The sequence below is a fragment of the Hyperoodon ampullatus genome (assembly GCF_949752795.1).
Source record: "Hyperoodon ampullatus genome assembly, chromosome: 4".
NCBI lineage: Eukaryota > Metazoa > Chordata > Mammalia > Artiodactyla > Ziphiidae > Hyperoodon > Hyperoodon ampullatus.
The window spans coordinates 29400623-29424596 of record NC_136917.1 but is presented as its reverse complement, the minus strand read 5'-3'; the positions used below and the strand labels follow the sequence as shown (position 1 = coordinate 29424596).

At 59.0% G+C, this 23974-nt stretch overlaps 1 protein-coding gene and 2 pseudogenes across 3 annotated transcripts; 2 read left to right on the top strand and 1 right to left on the bottom strand.

The window, feature by feature from the left end:
• Window positions 1-787: 787 nt before the first annotated feature.
• On the top strand, window positions 788-2952 carry LOC307051119 (proline-rich protein 22-like; annotated as a pseudogene). Its single transcript has 3 exons — window positions 788-1149; window positions 1241-1303; window positions 1742-2952. The product of its transcript is annotated as a proline-rich protein 22-like (transcript).
• A 145-nt stretch (window positions 2953-3097) lies between these two features.
• Window positions 3098-19231, bottom strand: LOC307051118 (cation channel sperm-associated auxiliary subunit delta-like; the record flags this gene model as incomplete). Its single annotated transcript, XM_079701467.1, is given in 13 exon segments — window positions 3098-3270; window positions 3615-3700; window positions 5625-5855; window positions 7154-7311; window positions 9969-10071; window positions 10073-10150; window positions 11413-11541; window positions 12906-12980; window positions 15732-15784; window positions 16244-16322; window positions 17397-17455; window positions 18205-18294; window positions 19136-19231. Coding segments are annotated over 13 exon segments (1410 nt in total).
• Window positions 19232-21103: 1872 nt separating this feature from the next.
• On the top strand, window positions 21104-23100 carry LOC307052753 (proline-rich protein 22-like; annotated as a pseudogene). The gene is made up of 3 exons: window positions 21104-21465; window positions 21557-21619; window positions 22058-23100. The product of its transcript is annotated as a proline-rich protein 22-like (transcript).
• Window positions 23101-23974: the final 874 nt, after the last annotated feature.

The following is a 23974-nucleotide window of genomic DNA, read 5'->3' as shown; positions in this document are numbered from 1 at the left end:
ATTGGGGTGGCGGGGCGGGGTGTCTTGGGGAGGCCCGGCCCAACCCCGTCCCCGCCGCCCCCACCCCGTCTGTAGGTACGTGCCCGTTGGCCTGCTGGAGCGGCTCCCGCAGAGGATCAACGAGCGGCCGCCCTACTACCTGGGCCGCGACTACCTGGAGACGCTCATGGCCAGCCAGAAGGCGGCCGACTGGATCCGCATCAGGTGCCCGGGAACCGCCGAGGCCCTGGGAGATAGTGCACCAGGGAGCCAGTGGGTGTGGGGCCAGCTGGGCCGGGGGCCACCCCGCCCCAGGCCTGACCCTGCTCCCGCCCTCCTCACAGCGAGATGCTGCTGGGACCGGTGCCGCCCAATGTCGTCTTCCTGCCCAAGCACAAGGCCAACGCCTACAAGTAGCTGCAGGGGCGGGCGGGGGTGTCTGAGCGCCCAGCGGGCTCCCCAAGGAATGAGAAGGCAATAAATTTTATTCTTTTAAAACCCAGGCCCTTTTGTGACCCTGAGGCTGTCTCATGCTGCCCCACCCCCCACCCCACCCCAGCTTTCCCCCACCATCCCCATCCCCGCAGCTCCCTCCTTCCTCACTCATTCACCAGCCCCATACTGGCCACTGCTGGTGCCCAAAGGCCTTGACCACAAACAAGCCACCATAGCTCATGAGATGGGGCCTTGGCCTGTGTGGGTGTGGATCAGGGCGGGCTGCCTGAAGGAAGGGGCCTTGGAGCTGTCAGGCAGGCATTGCTGGCAGAGGTGGGAGGCGGAAGGCAGCAGACCGGGCCCAGTGTCCACCATGCTCTCTGTGACGCCCATCTCTGGCTGCCTTGGTTTCCCATCTGCCCCTGCCTGCCCCGCCCCTCCCCCGCCCCTTACTCGGAACCCTGACCAGTGGGCGGGCCACAGCCTGTGCCTGGAGTAACCGTAGAAACAGAACTACACAGGACAGTGAGCCTCCTCTCTGAGTGGGCTGCCTGTGCTCCCAACTGCTGCCCTCCTGGCCTGCCTGGCCAGGCCCCCGCCTCCCCATGCAGCACCCCAAACCCTTCTACGCACCCGCCGCTCCCCAAGAAGGCTTCAGTCCCTGGAGCCTGGACGCCACCAAAGGGCCCGGCAGCCAGCCTGCTTCCGCCTGCACAGAGCCTCTTCCCACTGCGGGTACGAGGGTGGGGGGCACCCATCGGGGCAGGGACCAGGGCTCTGCCCGCCAGCCTCAGGACCCCACCCAGCTGCCTGTTTTTGTCCACAGGTTCCTCCAACGTCTATCACCCCCCAAACCTGGAGAAAGAGGTGTTTCCAGCTCCTCCAGCAGGTACCGGCCTCCCACCAACCTTTGATGACCGGGGAGTGGGCAGGGGCATCTTGCTCCCACCCTTGACCCTAGATGGCTCCCTCCTCCGAAGGCAAGGCCCGAATCCCTGTCCCCCAAAGAGACCCCTGGACCAAGGTCTGTGTCCCTCATCCCCTAGATGGGGCCCTGAAGGCAAAGCCTATGTTTCTTGTTCCCCAAACAGGTCTCCCAAAGGCAGGCCGGTGTCCCCAGCCCCCCAGATGGGCCCCCAAAGCAAGGCCTGGGGCCCCTGACCTCTAGAGAGGGCCCCAAAGGCAAAGCCTATGTCCCTGTTCCCCAAATGGACCCCAAAATTGGTCCGTGTTCTCCATGCCCCAGACGTGCCCCACAGTTTGGACCCCGTCCACCCCAGGCGGGTCCCAGAACTGCCCCTCTCAGGGCCTCCCTCCCTGGCCACAGGTTTGCAGATGGCGCCCTGCGGCTGCTTCTTTGACCCCCGCGTCTACCGAATCGAGTGGGCCGCCACCGACTTTGGCCAGTCGTCCCTGTACAAGCTGGCGGCTGGGGGCCCCGCCTCGCCAGGCACCTACTTCCCGGAGGCACAGCACTGCTTCAGGGCCCCGGTGCCGCCCCCGCTGCCCCCACTGTTCCGCCACTACCAGCCGCCCCCCGCGGGGCCCTGGTACCGCATGCCCTGCTTCCAGTCCAAGGGACCCGGGGCCGAGGCCCTGGGCTTCGTAGGGGACAGAGGGTCCCCGGCCTTCGCGGAGCTGCCCCCCACCTTGATCAAGCAAGGCCTGGCGCCCCCGCTGCCCCCCAAGGAGAGCAAGTTGCCCCTGCTGCTCACCACGCTGCCCGCCGAGGCCACGCTGCCCCCTGGCGCCTATGGACCTCTCAAGGGCCGCCTGAGCTGGCTGGATGGGCCCGGCGAGCCCTTGACCTTCGCCTTCAAGGAGCCGCCCCCCGGCGCCGGGCCCGGCCCGCTGTACCCGCCGGGCCCCACCAAGCCCAAGGCGGTCCCGCTGGGGGCAGGCGAGGCCAGGACCCCTGAGGTGGCCAGGGCCTTCACGACGCCCAAGAAGGTGATGCTCGAGGACACGAGGAAGCTCTTTGACTGCCTGCCGGGTGGCGCTGAGCCCGCTGGGGCCCCGTGCAAGCCCCCTGGGCCCGCCCTGCCCGACAGCGGGGGCAGCAAGGACGACTCGTCCAGCGACATCCGCTCGCTGCACCTGCCCGACGAGCTGCAGTCCTCGGACTACAGCGTGCCCGAGGTCCTAGATACCGTGTCCGACATGGACTACTTTTACAACTTCATGGTGCTGGACTAGGAGCCGCCGCCCCGCCCGGGGGGGCCCCCCACCGCCAAGCCCTCGGGCAAGAGGAAGGCCGGCAACCCGACTGCCAGGAAGGGGAGGCAGGGCAGCAAGGGCAAGCAGACTGCGGTCCCCACCAGCGCCAGACCCTTGGGGCCCAGGCAGGACCTGGGAGCCGCCCCCATTAAAGCGAATTTGAGCTGTTTGCGCAGTGTCCGGTCAGTGGCATTCAGGGGCCGTGGGCTGTCTCCTCGCCCTCCCTGTCGTCCAGCGGGCCCAGGGCCATGTGGCGAGGCCCCTCGGGACCCCGGCGCCTTCCGGGTGCCGGGCTTCCAGAGTAGAGTCGGGGAGCCCTAGACTTGGGGTTCGGGACAATCCCTCGTCTCCTAGCCCCAGAAAATCCAAGTCACCCGGCAGGGATGGGGGTGCTGCTGGGAGGTGGGGAGACACTGCCCGGACTCGTGCACTGCAAGGATTTCACCTCCATGTTTGATGGGGAAAGTCAGGTCTGCCCAGAGATGGGCAGGAACTTGCCTGGAGACACAGCAGCAAGCGGGGTGGGGCCTGGGGAGAGGCCTGCGGGCTGGGCTCGGCCTCGGCCCAGGTGGAGGGGCCGGTGTCCCCGATGGTGAATGGGAACGCCCCCGCTCGTGTTCACGCGGAGAGCTGGGGGGCCTGGGGTGCAGAGGCAAGTGCTGGGTGGAGGTCTGAGAGTGGGGGCAGGGCAGGCATGTGGGAGACGGTGTCCACCTGGCTCACAGGTGACCCAGACGGGCATGCAGAGTGCACCTGCAGCCCAGCTGGGGGCCAGAGGCCAGGGTGGGTGTGCCTGTCCCAGGATGGGCATCCAGCCAGGCCCCTGCATCTCTGCCTCGGGCCCAGCCACACCTGGGTTCTGCTTCCCAGGGGGCAGGCACGGGGCGGGCTTGCAGTGGTTTTGGAGCTTCAGTGCTCACACCTGTTCCCTCCTGCCTCCGCTCCTTCCCTCTCCAGTCCACGGAGCTCCCTCCCCCCTGTACCCTGGGCCAGGCTCTCGTCTGCCTTTTGCTTCTGGAGAGCCCGGGGCAGCCGCCGGCCACACCCTCCCCTGAAATACTCCAGGCGACTGTGAACGGGGTGAGTTGGTTTCCCAGTGACACCTAAGGAGGTAAGGAGAGATGGAGCTCCCCTCCCCTGCCAGAGGAAGGGCCCTCCTGCCCCAGGCCCTGGGCTGGGTCTCGGGGACCTTCCCTGCTGGTGTCTGCTGGGGAACCCAGGGCGCTTGACTAGGATCCAGGAGGTGGCTGCGTGTGGGCAGGGGGTCTTGGCTGCTGGCACCATGCCTCGAGCCTACGGGTTCCAGGGCTCAGGGAGACAGAGGTGGCCAGCCAGTCTGGGCTGTACCGGGATCACCGCCTGTCTGTGTTGTGAACAGGATGCGGGCCTGGAGGAGCCAGGAGCTCCCTTCCCCCGCTTCCCTCTCAGCCTGCTGTGCCTGCAGCCGTGTTAGGGGTATTTTTGAGACAAATACGAAGTGCCCCCAAGAAGGGAAGGCCCTGGCAAATGAGGCAGATGTGACAGGATGGGCTTGATTTTCTTTAAGATTAATGCGGGCCAAGGGTTGTGAAATGAGGATCACCTGGCAGCCTAACCCGTCCCCTCCAGAGAGGCGTGGAAGGTGGACCAGGCAGCCCCCGGAGGTGGGGGTGTGGTGACTGCCCACTGCAGTGGGTGTGGGAGTGGAGGTTTTTAACGACTGGGTGGAGAGCGTACTGGGCAATTTTTTTTTTTTTTCTGGCCGAGCCACTTGCGGGATCGTACTTCCCGACCAGGGATTGAACCCAGGCCCCAGCAGTGAAAGCACAGAGTCCTACCACGGGACCTCCAGGGAATTCCCTGTGTCGCGCAGTTTAAATGACCGTTGGATGTGTTCTTTTAACCTCAGAGTGATCAGAAAAGTCATTGAGAAAGTTTTCACTAGAATGAGACAACTGTCCCGTGCCACCTGGGGTTTGAATGAAGTGTGGGAGAGGGAAGCTCTGAACGGATGGATAGACTGATCAGACATGCATATACACGTATGTGTACATTGTATGCACACCTATATGTGTATTCACATGTGCATACACAGGTGTGTACACGTACAGATGCATGCATCTGTACACATGCATACGTGCATGTACACGTGTGAGCATGCATGTTATCTACACACGTGCGTGATGAGCTTATGCATATATACATGCGCACACGTGTGTTCACATTATACAAGTGCTCGCGTGTGACATACACATCACCCACACATGCCTACACACGTACGTGAACGTGTATTATAGACATATGAATACACGTGTAGATGTATGTACACATCATCCACACATAGGCAATATGCATGTACATGTATACACACAGGCACATACATGCACAATATCTACACACGCGTGTATGTGTATGCCTTATGTACCTATGTGTTATATACATGTATGTATACATACCTCTGCACATACGTATACACATGCATGTGTGCACATCATCTGTATACATATGTATGCATAACACAGGTACGTGTGAAATATGTGCTATGCTTCCAAGTTTTGTTCATGGACATCACGAAACACACGTAAGCATGTTGGTCTGCGTATATGTCAGGGCTTATCAACAGAGGTGGACCCACGCCCCGTCCCCGTCTTCTGCAGCCCCCGCCCTTTTCCTTGGGTCTCACGTTTCTCTAACAGAACACGTCAAGTGTCCGATGCATCTCTGGGACTTGCCGGTTGATGATCTCACCACATGCCTGTGCCGGCTCGTTTCACCAAAAGCTCCTGTTCGCTGGGACTTGGGCCGCCCACCTTCTCACTGTTCACAACCCACGTAGGTGCCGTAGTTCAAAGGGACTGTGGTGCCAGAATGTTGAGGGAGGCAGGTGGGTGTAGAAACCCCACAAAACATGAGTGACACCCACTGCTGCCGGCTCTCTTACCAAACGCTTTATTTCAAGACAACTCTGCCCCCTCCCTGCCACCCCACCTCCAACCCCAGGGCGTGCTCAGCACCTGGCCCAGACACACGCACGAGACTTCCTGCATCTCCTGCGCAGACTGACCCAGAAGCCCTTGACCCTGAGGCCCTGCTCAGTGTGCAGCAGCTCGGGGATCATGTAGGCCAGCCATACAGACAGCAGGGTGGCCCCCGTGAGCAGGACGATGGTGATCTCAGGCGGGAAGATGGGCAGTGGGAAGGCCCCGTAGACGTAGACGCTGAAGGTGGTCTCCAGGTGACAGTAGCTGCGAGGGGCGGGCAGGGAGAGGCCGTGGGGCACCGCCTTTGGGGGCCTCACCCTTCACCCCAGCAAACTGGGTTTTTTTTTATTTTTTGGCCACGCTGCTCAGCTTGCAGTATCTTAGTTCCCCGACCGAGGATCGAACCCAGGTCCTCGGCAGTGAAAGCGCAGAGCCTAACCACTGGACCGCCAGGGAATTCCCCCGGCAAACGTTTTAAAACTCACGGGGACAAGAGCTGGGCCTGGAGCATTGACGCCGGGCACTGAGTTCCATTTATATCCACTTAACTTCTATCCTCTATAAATCTGTGGTCGTCTCTGTATCGTGTTGGCCAAAAAGTTCGTTTGGGTTTTTCCGTAACATCTTACATATTTTCGCAGAGATCGTATTTTTCCCCAGGACCCCTGTGGTCCCCTGCTCTGGAGACAAGGGATTCCCCCCCGCCTCCATGCCCAGGCTCAGTGTGGGGGGCGGGCAGAAGAGACCAACAAAGCTCTCATCACAGTGGACGCGGAGTGGGGGGCTTGAGCGGGGCCACAAGCGTCCCTCAGGTGGCTGCGAGCAGGTAGGGATGGCAGGATGGAGGGAAGGACACCCAGGTAAGGGGGGGAAGTCGCTGGGGGCTCTGCTGGAGGCAAGGTGCAGGGAGGGCAGGGGATGAGCCTTGCAGGCAGACACCTCTCTCCCCTGGGCATCCCCACCCTGGTGCCTTCTGCCAGTGGCATCCCAGAGCTGGTCCAGGGTCTGGGGCCTTTAGGGAAGGCAGGGTCTCCCCGTGCTTTTGGGGTGGACTTTGTGTCCGTGTGGAAGGGATAGGTGATGGGGGAGCAGGGAATAATGCCGCCCATGTTCCCCCTCCCAGTGGGAGACGTTAATGATCTGAACCAGCACAGTGGGTGGCGAGTATTAACAGCCAGCTCCTGGGGCAGGGTTGGGCTGGCCTGTAATGAGTGTCAGTTTCCTTTCCGTGGTGTCAGTACTCCGGCTGCCAGCGGGAAGCCAACCGGCTTGCAAAATCCCTGGATATCTAATGATCCGTGTTTGGGAGCCAGTCTACACCGGCCCCTGCACCCCACCCGTTAGACATGGCATGAGGGTGACTCTGGTCCCTGAGGGCGGGGACAGGGCTGCTGGTCATTGCTGTTCCCCCGCACCCAGCATGGCCTTTGAATGAGGATTTATTTAGGAAGTGAACAAATGTCATCCTAGAGGAGGGAGAAAAGTGGGTCCCCCTCATGTGTGCAACCTGCCCCCAGAGAGCCAGCTCTTCCCCCAGAGGCCCCTGGTACAGGGTGACTCACCTGTAGTATGGATCCACGATGGAAATGAAGAAGATGTAGATGCCGTTTCTTTGGTCGAAAACGACCTTGTTCTCTGTCGGGCCTCCCAAGATCTGATACGGGACTTTGGGCCATCTCAAGGGTGCATTGTTGTTAGGGTCGTGGCAGCTCACATAATTCTGGGGAGGAGGACAGAGACGTGCCTGCTGGCCCCGGGGGCCGGGAAGGACCGTGCCAGCCCACAGGCGCTACCGCCGCACACACGGCCCCACCGGTGCCACCACCCACCAGCACCCAGGGGTGTGAGTCCAGGACCAAGTGCCCGCTGGGCAGGCCAGCCGATTGGTGACTGTGGAGCCTTCTTCCCACCTTCCTTCTCCTGTGCCTGCCCCAGCTTTGGGGGCTGCAGGCATAACAGCTCTGCTCACCAGGGTCCCTTGCAACTGTGAGTCTTGGTATGAATCACATGCTGCTGATGGCATGTGCTCTTGGTGTTATGGGCTGAGTTGAGTCCCTCCCACAAGTCATATGTCAGAGTCCTAACCCCCAGGACCTCAGGTGGTGACCTTATTTGGAGATGGGGTCTTTACAGGGAATCAAGTGAACATGAGGTCACTAGAGTGGGCCTGATCCAGTATGGCTGGTGTCCTTAGAATAAGGGGAAATTTAGACCCAGAGACGACACGCACAGGGACAAGACCATGGGAAGATGAAGCAAGCGATTGGGGCGATGCATCTACAAGCCAAGGAATGCAAAGATGGCCAGCAAATCACCAGAAACCAGGCCAGAGGCCTGGGACAGATTCTCCCTCATGGACTCAGAAGGAACCAGCCCTACCGACACCTCGATCTGGGACTTTTGGCCTCCAGAACTGGGAGAGGATAAATTTCTGGTGTTTAACCCATCTGGTTTGTGGTCCTTTTGTTACACAGCCCTAGCTGACTAACACACCTGGGGAACCTGACGGTGGAAGTGAGACAGAGCCACCAGGGCTTCTCGGGAAGCAGTCGTGGGTGCCCAGGTGGCAGCTGTGGCTTCTCCACCCTGCCTTCAGATCCCGGGGTGTCACATAAAGGGGGATATGCCCTTGAACTCAACTGTTTGCCCTTCACCGGTGCATCACGCTGGCTCCCTGAGCTAAACACATACTAAGGGTCTCGCCTACACCCTGATCTTCTGCACTATTTGCCTGTGGACCCAGAAGGGAGGATGGGGCTAGGCTTGTAAACAAGAGAAGAGATGGACATTCCCAAAGCAAAAGTGTAAAAATAGCAGTGAGTCCAACGTTATGAGAAATAAGGAACTCGGGACTTCCCTGGCGGTCCAGTGGTTAAGAATCCACGCTTCCACTGCAGGGGGCATGGGGCTGATTCCTGGTCGGGGAACTAAGATCCCGCATGCACCGTGGTGCAGCCAAAAATAAAGAAAGAGAATAGAAGGAACTCATTTTGCATGGCAAAGTAAGCAAAAACCGAAAGACAAAAGAGGCAAACTGGGGGAACTATTAGCAAATTACATCGCAAATAAAAGCTTAATCTCATGGATCTATAAAGAGCTCTTAAAAATGCAGAGAAGGGGCCTTCCCTGGTGGTGCAGTGGTTGAGAGTCCGCCTGCCAGTACAGGGGACATGGGTTCGTGCCCCGGTCCGGGAAGATCCCACATGCTGCAGAGCAGCTGGGTCCATAGCGCAAAAAAAAAAAAAAAAAAAAAAAAAAATCCTTTGGGAGTAAAAGAAGAAAAGCTGGACTGCATATAAACTATGTGAAATAAAATGGAGACAGCTGCTTTGCCTAAAGACCATTTATTTGCCACAGCTAGCTCCACCTCATGGTTTTTAGTGTTTTAGCAGTTCAGTGGCTGTTTAACAGCCAGCCCATCCAATGACTGTGCTGGACATGCAGGCACTGTGGCTCTGTCTTGATAGAAAAGCCCTCAGGGTTCTACAAAATCGGCCACCAGGGCTGATGGGAAAAAAAAGTAATGGGACAATCTCTTAAATGCATGCATGCCACTTTGAACGAGAGGGCTAATAAAAAGAATGCAAATACAAACACCGGCACAGTCAGAAAATAATAAATAAGCAAAGCTCCGTGTGTGGCTCGTTCTTTTTAAAGAAACGGTCAGGGTGGTGGTGTTTGGGTAATATTGCGAATGCACAAAACGCATACCCGAGTTGTAGGAGTTGCACGCGTTAAAATCGTTCATTATCGGTTATGTGAATTTCACCTTGAGCAGAACAGACCGTAAATATAATCAAGCCCCTTAAATGACAGGCATTTGGATGGTTCCAGAAGTTTGCACATCATCAGCAGTCTGCTCCATGAGCGCCTTCGTCCCTACACCTCCGATCGTCTCCGATTCCCTTGGGAGAGATTCCCAAAGAGTTTGTGCATCTTACATTTCCATCCCCTGCCGCCCCATCTAGAGACTGAATGTCTGCCACGCCCCCCACCCATTCATATGTTGAAACCTACCCCAGAAGGTGATGTATTAGGAGGCGGGGCCTTTGGGAGCTGATTAGGTCCTGGGGGTGGAGCCCTCCTGAAGGAGATTGGCGCCCTTATAAAGGGACCCAGGAGTGCTCCCTCCTCCTTCTGCCATGTGAGGACACAGAAGGCACCACCCAGGAGCCAGACACCAAATCTGCTGGCGCCTTGATCTTGGACTCAGCCTCCAGAACCGTGAGAAACCAATGCTGTTGTTACAAGCCGCAGGGTCCATGGTGATCTTTACAGCAGCCTGAACAGACTGAGTCGGCCCCCAACACACAGTGGGCCTGACCTGTCGTCGCCTTCTGCGACCTGTTTTGGGAATAATCAGAACGCAGGCCCTACCTCTCGGTCCCAGGCGAAGGGCCCTTTGTCGCCGGCCGTCTTGGCGATGGTGGTCCAGTTCTGCGGCTGGGAACTGCAGAGGGCCATGTCGGCCGTCAGGGCGTGTGTACGTGAACAGCCCGTTCACCTCCAGCAGGACGTACTCGGCCTCGACCACCTCCTGGAACTTTCCTTCCCTCCACCTGGGACACACCATACACAGGCAAGGCTGCTGGGGGGCCGTCGTTGGGGGGGGAGGCTGGGGGCCCTGATGTGTTCTGAGACCATCTGGGGGTGGTGGGAGGTGGCAGAGCAGGGCAGGGCCACCCTCTCCCCCCACCAGGCTGACACTTCTGGGACAGACAACGCGGATATGCAGTGGCAGGTGGGGACAGGACGCTGACGGGGTCGGGGTTGCTTATTTGGACAGGACGCTGACGAGGTCGGGGTCAGGGACTGGGGGTTGCTTATTTTTTGACACCTGCAAACATTCCAGAGGTATACATTTAGGTCGGTGAATTAAGGTTGTTCTAAATCCTTATTTGGGGGGGAATTCCCTGGTGGTCCAGTGGTTAGGGGTCTGGGCTTCCACTGCCGCGTACCCGGCTTCCATCCCTGGACGGGGAACTAAGTTCCCCACAAGACGCGGGGGCCAGAAAAAAGAAAAACAAAACTTATTTTTGGATGCACGTTTGTCTCCTGCCAGGTTGGGGCTTACACCCCTCCTCTGATGGGACCCTTCCCTTGGTCCTCACCCCAGGCCGGCAGGCACCCCACCACGTGGCAGCTCTGAGTTCGGGGCGTGCCCAGCCCACAGTCTCACCTGGGTGTGCGACTGAGGCCACGAGGAGCTAACACGTGACGTTCTAATGAACCTAAGTGTTGCCACGTGTGAGTGGTTTCTGCCACCGTTCAGTCCGTCAACAGCTATTTAGTGCAGTGGTGTGCGGGGGCGGCGTGGGGATGGGGACGGAATGAAGGAAGACAGAATCCACCGAAGGGGGCAGAGCCAGTGGCATGGCCTGAAATGTGTCCCCCAAATTCCTATGTGAAGCCCTAACACCCAGTGCGACTGGATTTGGAGGTGGGGCCTTTAACGAGGCAATCAAAGTTGAGTGAGGTGATAAGGGTGGGCCCTGATGCCACGGGAAGTGGCAGCCTCTGCGGCCAAGGAGAGAGGCCTGGGGGAAGCAGCCTGCCCACACCTTGAACTTGGACTTCCGGCCTCTAGGACTGTGAGAAGGTCAGTGTCTGCTGTTTAAGCCCCCGAGTCTGTGGTGTTTTGTTAAGGCCGCCGAGCTAAGACGGGGAAGGGGAGGGGACGTGTGAGCTGAGAGCTACGGAGGGAAAAGGCAGGGAGAGGATGCGGCCAGAGCAAAGGGGTGGAGAGGGCTCTGGGGGCCTGTGATGATGGTGAGGGCGGCGGGGGGCTGGCGGGGAGGGGGACTGGGGGGTGGGTCCTCACAGCTCCACCACCGGCTTCCATGGGGTGTCGTAGTAGACGAGAATGGGGCAGCCCAGCTTCTCATAGTGGTAAGGCACCTCCAGGTCCTCCGTGGCCTTCTGACCCCGGAAGTTGGGGTCGTAGGCTTCCGTGTGGGAGAGCAGGACACAGACACGGGCGAGCTCCCACCAGGCGCCCGGACGTCCCCCCACCCACAGCTCCGCTTCTTCCCTGCACATGGGGTCACGATCATGGAGGCGTGTCTGAGCGGGGGAGTCAGAGTCATGGTCGAAATGACCTTGGGACCCCTGCGGTGGTTGACATTCCGGGTCCACTTAGCTGGGCCCCAGCACCTCGACTGTGTTCAGATGAGATTCTGGGTGTTTCTGTGAGGCTCTTCTTTGGGGCAGAGGTTAATATTGAAATCAGTAAAGCAGTGCTCTCCCTAATGTGGGTGCAGCTGGAGGCCTGAGTAGAACAAACATGGGCCTCCCCCAGCAAGAAAGAAGTCGGCCTGCAGATGGCCTTGAACTAGAACTGCAACTCTTCCCTGAGCTGCCAGCCCCCAGCCTCCCCCATCAGACTGTGCACTCACCAGACCTCTACAGTCCGGGAACCAAGTCCTTAAAATAAATCTCTGTCTCTGTCACTCTGTCTCTGTCTCTCTGTGCCTCTGTGCCTCTGTGTCTCTCTGTCTCACACATACATCCTGTGGCTTCTCTCTCTCTGGAGCCCCTGACTCACACACTCTCATGCCCCCAGGCGCTCTGGCTGCAGCCTCACTGGTTGGCAAGTCCAGCAGCACCGGTTTCCGTCTCGGCCGTGGGTCTGGATGGGGGACGGACTCTTGGCTTGTGTTGGAGGGGGGAGGGTCACGTCGTAGAAGACCCACGAGTGTCTTCCCATGCCAGGGGGTTGGTGGTGTGCACCAGTGTGGGAGGGGCTCTCTGTGCCGCCCTGCAGAGGGGGTCACCTTGGCCGGCCACCCCCTCCTGCCTTGGCTGGACAGTGTCTGGCCAACTCCGCTAGCTGGGATGAAGAGGGGACCTGGCTCCAGGAGCTGGTGGCAGGCTGGGGAGGGGTCTGAAGGCTGGCCCAGAAGGTGGCAGAGCCTGGGCAGACCTGGGCCAGGGGCCCTGCCACATCACACTGATTCCCCGAAGGCCCAGCCACCTTCCCTACCTGTCTGCTCGCTCCCTCGGATTCCTTGTGGGCTGGATATCAATTGGCACGGTATCAATTTTAAAATGATCCTTTTTTTCCTTTCTTCAAAAAAAAAATTGTTTTCTTTTCCATTACGGTTTAAAAATGATTCTTGGGACTTCCCTGGAGGTCCAGTGGTTAAGACTCTGAGCTTCCACTGCAGGGGGTTTCAGTCCCTGGTGGGGGAACTAAGATTCCTCATGCTGGCGCCGTGCGGCCAAATACATAAATAAAAATTTAAATAATGATTCTTGATTCGCCTTTGGCTCATGCATACCTAATGGACATGTGTGTGTGTGGGGGGGGCTCACCTCTCAATGACGTAGCTATAGTTGTCCTGAAGGGCCACGGGGTCGAGGACGCCATTGTAACAGGCTGAGATTTCACTGCGAGCAACAAAAGATAGTGAGAAGCTGCCCGAACCCATGCGGGACCAAAGAATTGTGAATTGTTCCCTTTGACATATGTTATCTCCCCATTGGTTGAATTTTGAGCCCTTTCTTACTTTCTGGTTCTCCAAGATGCTCCAGGCTCATCTTGAATCTTCCCTGCCTGGCCTAGAATCAGCCATTTCGCCAAGGAGCCCTAATTCCTTGTATTGGAGAATGATGTTACACGTGGAGATGTGGGAGCTGGGTGTCCTGACTTTTGAGACAATCCTTTCCCTGTTTTTCTTTGTACTGTTACCATCTGTGCATGTATTCTTAAGCAACATGCAGTCCTCCCTTGGTATCTGCAGGGGATTGGTCCAGGATCTGCCGTAGATAACAAAATCCGAGGATGCTCAAGTCCCATAGTGGGGCCTCTGTATCCTCGGGGTCCACAGCCACAGATTCAACCAGCCACGAACTTAAACACGATCCACCCTTGGCTGGTTGAATCCGGGGATGCAGAACCTGCAGATACAAGGGCTGACTGTAGTTTATTTTTGCCCGATTTTGGATTTTTTTTTTCTGTGCCACCCAGCTTGTGGGATCTTAGTTCCCCAACCAGGGATGGAACCTGTGCCCCTTGCAGTGGCAGTGCAGAGTCCTAACCACTGGACTGCCAGGGAGTTCCCCTGATTTTGGATTTTTTTTTTTTTAAGACTAGAATCATGCTGTGTATTCTTTTGATTCCATGCCCACGTTTGTACGATCCATCCAGGCACTTCTGCCCCGTTCGTTTTCCCTGCTGTGACATTCTGTTGTACCAAAACCCTGCACTTGGTTTACCCATCCTTCTGTCGATGGACATTTCAGTTGGCCTGCTTCCAGCTTGGAGCTATTCAGAGTAATGCTGCTGAGAACATTCTGGAACCTAGATCAGTGCAGATGTGCATGAGTGGAATTGCTGGTGGAAAGAAGTGCTTTCCAAAGCAGCCGAAAAATGTACACGCCCACCGGCAATGTCTGGGGGTTCCTGAGGCTGCCAGAGGGGTTCCCATCCTTATAGTACTACTTTGCAGGCTTTGTCAATTCTGCCATGCTCGTGCCGAGTATCGGTCTCTATCGTAGCGTTCATTTTCATTTTCCTATGAAATGGACCACTTTTTCAACACCTTTTTGTGTTTATCAGCCTTTTCCCCCCCTTTTTTGGGAGTGCCTGCTGAAGCCTTTTGCCCATTTTTTTCTATACTTTTTTTTTTCTGATTCGTAGGAATTCTTTATAAATTCTGGATACAAGTCCCTTTTTAGTTACACGTGTGGCAAATACCTTTCCCACTCTCTTTATGGCAGCAGCTTTTTTTTTTTTTTTTTTTTTCTTTGCGTTACGCAGGCCTCTCACTGCTGTGGCGTCTCCCGTTGTGGAGCACAGGCTCCGGACTCAAAGGCTCAGCAGCCATGGCTCACGCGCCCAGCCGCTCCACGGCATGTGGGATCTTCCCGGACCGGGGCATGAACCTGTGTCCCCTGCATTGGCAGGCGGACTCTCAACCACTGCGCCACCAGGGAAGCCCATGGCAGCAGCTTTGAAAAGATTGTTTTAAAGACTTTCCTGCACATATGTTCTAAATACTGCTAACATCATTTATTGACTCAATAAAGCGTTTCCCTTTTGGGGGGAAAATCTGGTAAAACCGTCACTTGACTTTATTATTGCCCCATGCAGTGGAGCGCTGAGGCTGGCTCTTACTAGCTCCGAGAGACAGCTGTTATATCCTCAGGAGTTTCATGAGCCAGTAGAGACTCACTTTGGTAGTGATCTGTAGGCTCCATGGGAGCATTTACACCACGGGAATTGGCAAATGCCACAAATCTGGGCCTCCCCCAGAACTGGCTGTCGCTCATTTGCTGGCACCCCACCGCCCGAAGGGGAAAACGTAGGGCAGTTTGGCCAGTCTTCAGGGGTTCTTCCTTTCTTTTTCTTGGTCTCTCATGGCTGCGTTCTTTGCAGTAACTATGGATCCTGGAGGCAAAGTTCCTCAGATTTTCAGCAGGCGATTAAACCCAAAATCTCTGAGCAGTTTTATAAATTTATTTACTTCATTTATTCATTTTTGGCTACATTGGATCTTCGTTGCTGTGCACGGGCTTTCTCTAGTTGCGGCGAGCGGGGGCTGCTCTTCCTTGCGGAGCGTGGGCTTCTCACTGCGGTGGCTTCTCTTGTTGCGGGGCACAGGTTCGAGGCGCGTGGACTCAGTAGTTGTGGCAGGCGGGCTCCGTAGTTGTGGCTTGCAGGCTCTAGAGCGCAGGCTCAGTAGTTATGGCGCATGGGCTGAGTTGCTCCGCGGCATGTGGGATCTTCCCGGACCAGGGCTTGAACCTGTGTCCCCTGCATTGGCAGGCGGATTCCTAACCACTGCACCACCAGGGAAGCCCTCTCTGAGCAATTTTCATCAAAATGAGGAACTCAGGGACTAAAAGGGAGAAAGGGAATGAGCAAAGGATGAGGGAGCAGGGAGAACATGTAAATTTCACCAAGTCGGTGGGGGGTGGTGGGAGAGGGCAGCCACCCACTGTAGACTCTAACTTAATCTGTTAGGATTAATTATTGAGCTGTTCGTTATGGAAATGTTAAACGTATGCAAAAGCAGACAGAGTAGTGTCACCCGACTTTAGCAGTTGTGAAGCAATGGTGACCATCTCATCCAGTCCCCACGCCCCACCTCGCCACCTCTCACTTCTCCCCTCCCCACCCCATATCGACATACTCACTTCTGAATGACGATCTTCTTCTCCAGGTCACAACCGACTGAAATGAGGGCTGTCTGCAGCGGCGGGAGGATTTGGCGGGGAGAGACAAGGCGGGGATGTGGACGCTGACTCCGGTCAGCGAGAGCACCATGAAAGCCCACGAGGGGGCGCACTTGACGCAGCCGGGACCAGAAACCCTGCGCCTGGGTCACAATGCGGTGTCCAGGTGCCTGGGACTCACAGAGTCAAGTCCTAAGAAGCTGCCTGATCTGTGGGGCACCGCTAAGGTCCCGCCGTCTGATAACCCCCAGCTAGTACAACTGCTCCGAGGTTGGTGTGTCCTGAGGCACAACCCTGGGGGAAGACGATGGGGAAGGGGCAGTGACCTTGGCAACCAGGGCAGAATCACCTCCGTTTCCAGATCCTGAGTGTGAGCTTAGCCAGCCACTAGGGGAGAAACCAGCCAAGGCCTGCTGTCATCAGTCTTAACACTAAGGACAAAGAGTATGGGACAGCAAAAGTTTTGGTCCTACCGGTGGCTTAAGGTCCAAGCATGAAATTTCTTTGTTGGCTATGTCCAGAGTGATGGTTGATATTGTGGGTCTCTTTATGCTGCAAGGCAATGGGAGTGTGTGTTATTGCAGTAAAAAGCATCAACAACCCACTCATTCATTTATCTATGCATCCACCCATCCATCCATCCATCCATCCATCCATCCACACATCCATCCATCCATCCACCCATCCACTTCTCCATTTCTCCATTCATTCATTCATCTGTTCATCCAGTCTGTCCAGAATATTGACCAAGAACATCTGCTCACACATGGTGGCACCACCCTCCCTCTAGTTTCTTCCTCTTTTTGAGTCAGTTTTGTTAATTTATATATAATTACTTATTGAAAAGAGCATCTGAGCCCGTTTTATTATCACCTAGCTGCATACAATGTTTTCTCATTGTTCTTTTTTTAAAATTTTTTAATTTTTAGATGTATTTTTATTTTTGGCTGTGTTGGGTCTTCGTTTCCGTGCGAGGGCTTTCTCTAGTTGTGGCAAGCGGGGGCCACTCTTCATCGCGGTGAGCGGGCCTCTCACTGTCGCGGCCTCTCTTGTTGCGGAGTACAGGCTCCAGATGCGCAGGCTCAGTAGTTGTGGCACATGGGCCTTGTTGCTCCACGGCATGTGGGATCCTCCCAGACCAGGGCTTGAACCCGTGTCCCCTGCATTGGCAGGCGTATTCTTAACCACTGCACCACCAGGGAAGCCCTGTATATATATTCTTTTTCAGATTCTTTTCCATTATGGTTTATCACAGGATATTGAATCTAGTTCTTGTGCTATACAGCAGGGCCTTGTTGTTTACCTCTCCTATATATAATAGTTTGCACCTGCTAACCCCAAACTCCCAACCCATCCCTCTCCTACCTCCCCCTTCCCCTTTGCAACCACAAGTCTGTTCTCTATATCTGAGTCTGTTTCTATTTCATAAATAAGTCCATTCGTGTCACAGTTTAGATTCCACAAATAAGTGATATCATATGGTATTTGTCTCTCTGTAAGAGTTTAATGGTTCTCGCCTTACTGTCCTTGGAGTGGGGGGAGTCTGGATCTCGGCCCTGATTCCTTGGCTCCTGCTAAGGGGACACCCTGGGGCCACCCAGCACTACCATCTGGGTGATGACATACCTGGAGGTGAAGTTGGGGTCAGCCCTGCCCCAGTGCTGCTGCTGCCTCAGTGAAATGTTCTGCAGAAGCAAAAGAGAAAATGCAACTACAAGAGTGGAACAGCCCAGGGTGGTCCCGCAATCAGGGTTCAGGAGAGACGGAGGGCAGGATGGGGGTGTTGGGAGGAGGAACCCGGGAGCCATCCAGCCTGCCTCTGGTTCTAAGCCCGTGAAAGGCTTCTGGAAGCTCATGGGAATGACCCCCGTTCTCCAAGCTCCCTGCCTTTGTCCCGGGGACCCACAGTGGGGCGTGACTTAGTTTCCCCTCCTACTTAGCTGTGATGTGACATGGTCTGATCCAAAGAGTCTGTTGTGGTCTGGGGTCAAGTCCCAACTCCCTGGTGTGACTGTGAGGCCTGGCTCTGCCCTATGGATCCCCCAGACCCATATTTGGCCAAGACCCTCCCGGTGGCCCCGGCTTGTCTCCTGATGCCTGGGTTTACCCAGCTAACTCAGGTCTCACGCCCTCCCCGGGTGGGTCAGGCTCCCCGCCACATCCTCCTTGACCCTTCTGTGTGACACCTGCTGCCCTCACTCTCTGGGGGACTGCGGCCTGCCGGGGGGTGTGGGAGGGGCGGGGGCTGTGTCCCCTCAACATTCCACAGCACCTTATCTGGGTGTGTGTAAGGAAGGGAAGCAGGAAGGAGGTCCGACGAGGGACACCCTGAGGCGGCTGGACCTGGCTGGCCCAGTCGGTCAAGGCCGAGCCCCTCTCCCGTTGATCCGGGTTTGGGGGGGGAGGGGGAGGGGACGGGGAGGGGCGAGCTCACCAGTCTGTGCTTGGTGTTCCCCTCGTAGGTGTAGCCGTCCTCGTAGATGACAGCCTGCAGCCCCAGGGAATGGGGGTTGCTCACCATCACCTGGGGGCGGGATGGGAGACGCACGCTCTGTAAGGCGCCAGCAGGCGCGGCGGGGAGCAGCTGGGGGCGCACCCACAGGTGACCCCGGTCCCCCTTCAAACTGAAGACCCAGCTGGCTCTGCAAACGCAGCTGCCGGCTCCGTCCCCAAATGCACTCGCCCCCCCACGGCCCCCCGTGTCATCCACACCCCCTAACTGTGGCTCTGAGTCCCGTTGTGCAGACAGCCTGGGGTTGCAGCCTGCAAGACGCAGAACTGTCCCTGGTGCGCGGAGGGGCCCGTCCTGCAGGGGTGGGGGAAGGGGGGGTGATGAGAGGGCACAAGGCAAGAGCCAGAGCCAGCCTGGCGCCCCCTCGCGGGCCCTGGTCCCAGCTGGCTAGACATCCCCTTGAATCCTTACACTGGCCCACCCCGCCCACCCCCGTTTTCAGCTTGATTGTTTGCACCCAAGAGTCCAGGCTTGGACACGTGGGTTTCAGGTCCAGGAACGCCCACTGTTTTTCAGGCATCCCCTCCAGGAGGGAAGCCGGCGCTGGCTGAGCTGAGAGGGAGGAAAAGGCATATTTGGAAAGGTTCTGGGGCAGCTCCGAAGAAGGGTGGAGAGCCGGCACAGAGGTGGTGGGAGAGGAGGCTGGGCTGGCAGATGGACAGCCACGGCCAGGCATGTGGACACTGATGAGGAGGAAGAGGAGTTTCTAGGGGGCTTCCTGAGTGAGTGTGTCTTCCGGGAGGATGCCAGGGAATTTCCAGAGCCTGGGAATTGTGGGCACAGGATGTGAGGCCAGGGGTGCTAGGGATGCCAGGTATCAGAAACACTTGTCAAACAGATAAAGCATGCTTACTAGTGGGATTGGTGATGTGTTGGGCCGGGGTATCATGAGGGCCGTCAACTCCAACTCACTCGGGGCGCAGCGGGTGTTGGGACCCCCGAGGCGCATCCCTTTCTAACCATTCCTCCCTTCCTGCTCCTCCCTCCTGGTCTTTGGCTCTCCCTCCATCTCTGTCTCCACCTGTCTGTCTGTGTGTCTGTCTGTCTCTCTCAGTCTGTCTCTCCCGGGCTCTCTGGGTCTTTCTCTCTCTCTGTCTCTGTCTGATTCTCCGCCCCCTGCCCCTCCCTCCCTCCCTACCTGGCTGCCTCTCCTCCAGCTCCAGGGCCGCTCTCGGGAGCAGCGCTACACCAAGCTGGCCGACTGGCACTACATCGAGCGGTGCGTGACAGCAGCCAGCCCCATGCCCCTTTTCGGTGGGTCCCCTGCCACCAGAGGCCACGCACCGGGGCCCACTCCTCACCTGGGCCCCCTCGTGCCCCGATGGGGAATGCTGCTGGGCTGAGGAGAACTCCCGAAGCCCCGGCATCCCCGCCTGCACACAGCTCCCTGAGGCCCCAGTCTCTGTCCCTCAGGAAACGGGGACATCTTGTCGTACGAGGACGCCAACCGCGCCATGCAGACTGGCGTCGCTGGGATCATGATCGCCCGGTAAGTGTGCCCGGGGCGGGGATACAAAGAACCAGCCAGGGCTACCCCTGAGCGCCCAGCCTGCAGCTCGGGGAAGGTGAGGGCGCGTCTGAGTTTGTGCCCAACGCCGGTGCCCCCCAGCCCGCCAGCCCGCCCCCTGCTCTGTTATTCCCCGGGCAGGGAGATGTCAGAGGTGGCTGCTTATGGGGCCGGGGTGAAGGGTACTGGAACTTTCTGTAGCTGTGGGCTCAGGGTTGTGGCTTGGAACTCTTGGGCTTTGCAGGTTGTGTGAGCATGGCCGGGAGGTTGGGGACCATGGGTTTGGGGGCTGGGGTTCCGCCACCGGCCTGCTGACCACCGCCCGCCTGCAGCGGCGCCCTGCTCAAGCCGTGGCTGTTCACGGAGATCAAGGAGCAGCGGCATTGGGACATCTCGTCGTCTGAGCGCCTGGACATCCTGCGGGACTTCGCACACTACGGCCTGGAGCGCTGGGGCTCGGACACGCAGGGCGTGGAGAAGACACGCCGCTTCCTCCTTGAGTGGCTCTCCTTCCTGTGCAGGTGGGATTGGGGTGGCGGGGCGGGGTGTCTTGGGGAGGCCCGGCCCAACCCCGTCCCCGCCGCCCCCACCCCGTCTGTAGGTACGTGCCCGTTGGCCTGCTGGAGCGGCTCCCGCAGAGGATCAACGAGCGGCCGCCCTACTACCTGGGCCGCGACTACCTGGAGACGCTCATGGCCAGCCAGAAGGCGGCCGACTGGATCCGCATCAGGTGCCCGGGAACCGCCGAGGCCCTGGGAGATAGTGCACCAGGGAGCCAGTGGGTGTGGGGCCAGCTGGGCCGGGGGCCACCCCGCCCCAGGCCTGACCCTGCTCCCGCCCTCCTCACAGCGAGATGCTGCTGGGACCGGTGCCGCCCAATGTCGTCTTCCTGCCCAAGCACAAGGCCAACGCCTACAAGTAGCTGCAGGGGCGGGCGGGGGTGTCTGAGCGCCCAGCGGGCTCCCCAAGGAATGAGAAGGCAATAAATTTTATTCTTTTAAAACCCAGGCCCTTTTGTGACCCTGAGGCTGTCTCATGCTGCCCCACCCCCCCACCCCACCCCAGCTTTCCCCCACCATCCCCATCCCCGCAGCTCCCTCCTTCCTCACTCATTCACCAGCCCCATACTGGCCACTGCTGGTGCCCAAAGGCCTTGACCACAAACAAGCCACCATAGCTCATGAGATGGGGCCTTGGCCTGTGTGGGTGTGGATCAGGGCGGGCTGCCTGAAGGAAGGGGCCTTGGAGCTGTCAGGCAGGCATTGCTGGCAGAGGTGGGAGGCGGAAGGCAGCAGACCGGGCCCAGTGTCCACCATGCTCTCTGTGACGCCCATCTCTGGCTGCCTTGGTTTCCCATCTGCCCCTGCCTGCCCCGCCCCTCCCCCACCCCTTACTCGGAACCCTGACCAGTGGGCGGGCCACAGCCTGTGCCTGGAGTAACCGTAGAAACAGAACTACACAGGACAGTGAGCCTCCTCTCTGAGTGGGCTGCCTGTGCTCCCAACTGCTGCCCTCCTGGCCTGCCTGGCCAGGCCCCCGCCTCCCCATGCAGCACCCCAAACCCTTCTACGCACCCGCCGCTCCCCAAGAAGGCTTCAGTCCCTGGAGCCTGGACGCCACCAAAGGGCCCGGCAGCCAGCCTGCTTCCGCCTGCACAGAGCCTCTTCCCACTGCGGGTACGAGGGTGGGGGGCACCCATCGGGGCAGGGACCAGGGCTCTGCCCGCCAGCCTCAGGACCCCACCCAGCTGCCTGTTTTTGTCCACAGGTTCCTCCAACGTCTATCACCCCCCAAACCTGGAGAAAGAGGTGTTTCCAGCTCCTCCAGCAGGTACCGGCCTCCCACCAACCTTTGATGACCGGGGAGTGGGCAGGGGCATCTTGCTCCCACCCTTGACCCTAGATGGCTCCCTCCTCCGAAGGCAAGGCCCGAATCCCTGTCCCCCAAAGAGACCCCTGGACCAAGGTCTGTGTCCCTCATCCCCTAGATGGGGCCCTGAAGGCAAAGCCTATGTTTCTTGTTCCCCAAACAGGTCTCCCAAAGGCAGGCCGGTGTCCCCAGCCCCCCAGATGGGCCCCCAAAGCAAGGCCTGGGGCCCCTGACCTCTAGAGAGGGCCCCAAAGGCAAAGCCTATGTCCCTGTTCCCCAAATGGACCCCAAAATTGGTCCGTGTTCTCCATGCCCCAGACGTGCCCCACAGTTTGGACCCCGTCCACCCCAGGCGGGTCCCAGAACTGCCCCTCTCAGGGCCGCCCTCCCTGGCCACAGGTTTCCAGATGGCGCCCTGCGGCTGCTTCTTTGACCCCCGCGTCTACCGAATCGAGTGGGCCGCCACCGACTTTGGCCAGTCGTCCCTGTACAAGCTGGCGGCTGGGGGCCCCGCCTCGCCAGGCACCTACTTCCCGGAGGCACAGCACTGCCTCAGGGCCCCGGTGCCGCCCCCGCTGCCCCCACTGTTCCGCCACTACCAGCCGCCCCCCGCGGGGCCCTGGTACCGCATGCCCTGCTTCCAGTCCAAGGGACCCGGGGCCGAGGCCCTGGGCTTCGTAGGGGACAGAGGGTCCCCGGCCTTCGCGGAGCTGCCCCCCACCTTGATCAAGCAAGGCCTGGCGCCCCCGCTGCCCCCCAAGGAGAGCAAGTTGCCCCTGCTGCTCACCACGCTGCCCGCCGAGGCCACGCTGCCCCCTGGCGCCTATGGACCTCTCAAGGGCCGCCTGAGCTGGCTGGATGGGCCCGGCGAGCCCTTGACCTTCGCCTTCAAGGAGCCGCCCCCCGGCGCCGGGCCCGGCCCGCTGTACCCGCCGGGCCCCACCAAGCCCAAGGCGGTCCCGCTGGGGGCAGGCGAGGCCAGGACCCCTGAGGTGGCCAGGGCCTTCACGAGGCCCAAGAAGGTGATGCTCGAGGACACGAGGAAGCTCTTTGACTGCCTGCCGGGTGGCGCTGAGCCCGCTGGGGCCCCGTGCAAGCCCCCTGGGCCCGCCCTGCCCGACAGCGGGGGCGGCAAGGACGACTCGTCCAGCGACATCCGCTCGCTGCACCTGCCCGACGAGCTGCAGTCCTCGGACTACAGCGTGCCCGAGGTCCTAGATACCGTGTCCGACATGGACTACTTTTACAACTTCATGGTGCTGGACTAGGAGCCGCCGCCCCGCCCGGGGGGGCCCCCCACCGCCAAGCCCTCGGGCAAGAGGAAGGCCGGCAACCCGACTGCCAGGAAGGGGAGGCAGGGCAGCAAGGGCAAGCAGACTGCGGTCCCCACCAGCGCCAGCCCCTTGGGGCCCAGGCAGGACCTGGGAGCCGCCCCCCATTAAAGCGAATTTGAGCTGTTTGCGCAGTGTCCGGTCAGTGGCATTCAGGGGCCGTGGGCTGTCTCCTCGCCCTCCCTGTCGTCCAGCGGGCCCAGGGCCATGTGGCGAGGCCCCTCGGGACCCCGGCGCCTTCCGGGTGCCGGGCTTCCAGAGTAGAGTCGGGGAGCCCTAGACTTGGGGTTCGGGACAATCCCTCGTCTCCTAGCCCCAGAAAATCCAAGTCACCCGGCAGGGATGGGGGTGCTGCTGGAAAGTGGGGAGACACTGCCCGGACTCGTGCACTGCAAGGATTTCACCTCCATGTTTGATGGGGAAAGTCAGGTCTGCCCAGAGATGGGCAGGAACTTGCCTGGAGACACAGCAGCAAGCGGGGTGGGGCCTGGGGAGAGGCCTGCGGGCTGGGCTCGGCCTCGGCCCAGGTGGAGGGGCCGGTGTCCCCGATGGTGAATGGGAACGCCCCCGCTCGTGTTCACGCGGAGAGCTGGGGGGCCTGGGGTGCAGAGGCAAGTGCTGGGTGGAGGTCTGAGAGTGGGGGCAGGGCAGGCATGTGGGAGACGGTGTCCACCTGGCACACAGGTGACCCAGACGGGCATGCAGAGTGCACCTGCAGCCCAGCTGGGGGCCAGAGGCCAGGGTGGGTGTGCCTGTCCCAGGATGGGCATCCAGCCAGGCCCCTGCATCTCTGCCTCGGGCCCAGCCACACCTGGGTTCTGCTTCCCAGGGGGCAGGCACGGGGTGGGCTTGCAGTGGTTTTGGAGCTTCAGTGCTCACACCTGTTCCCTCCTGCCTCCGCTCCTTCCCTCTCCAGTCCACGGAGCTCCCTCCCCCCTGTACCCTGGGCCAGGCTCTCGTCTGCCTTTTGCTTCTGGAGAGCCCG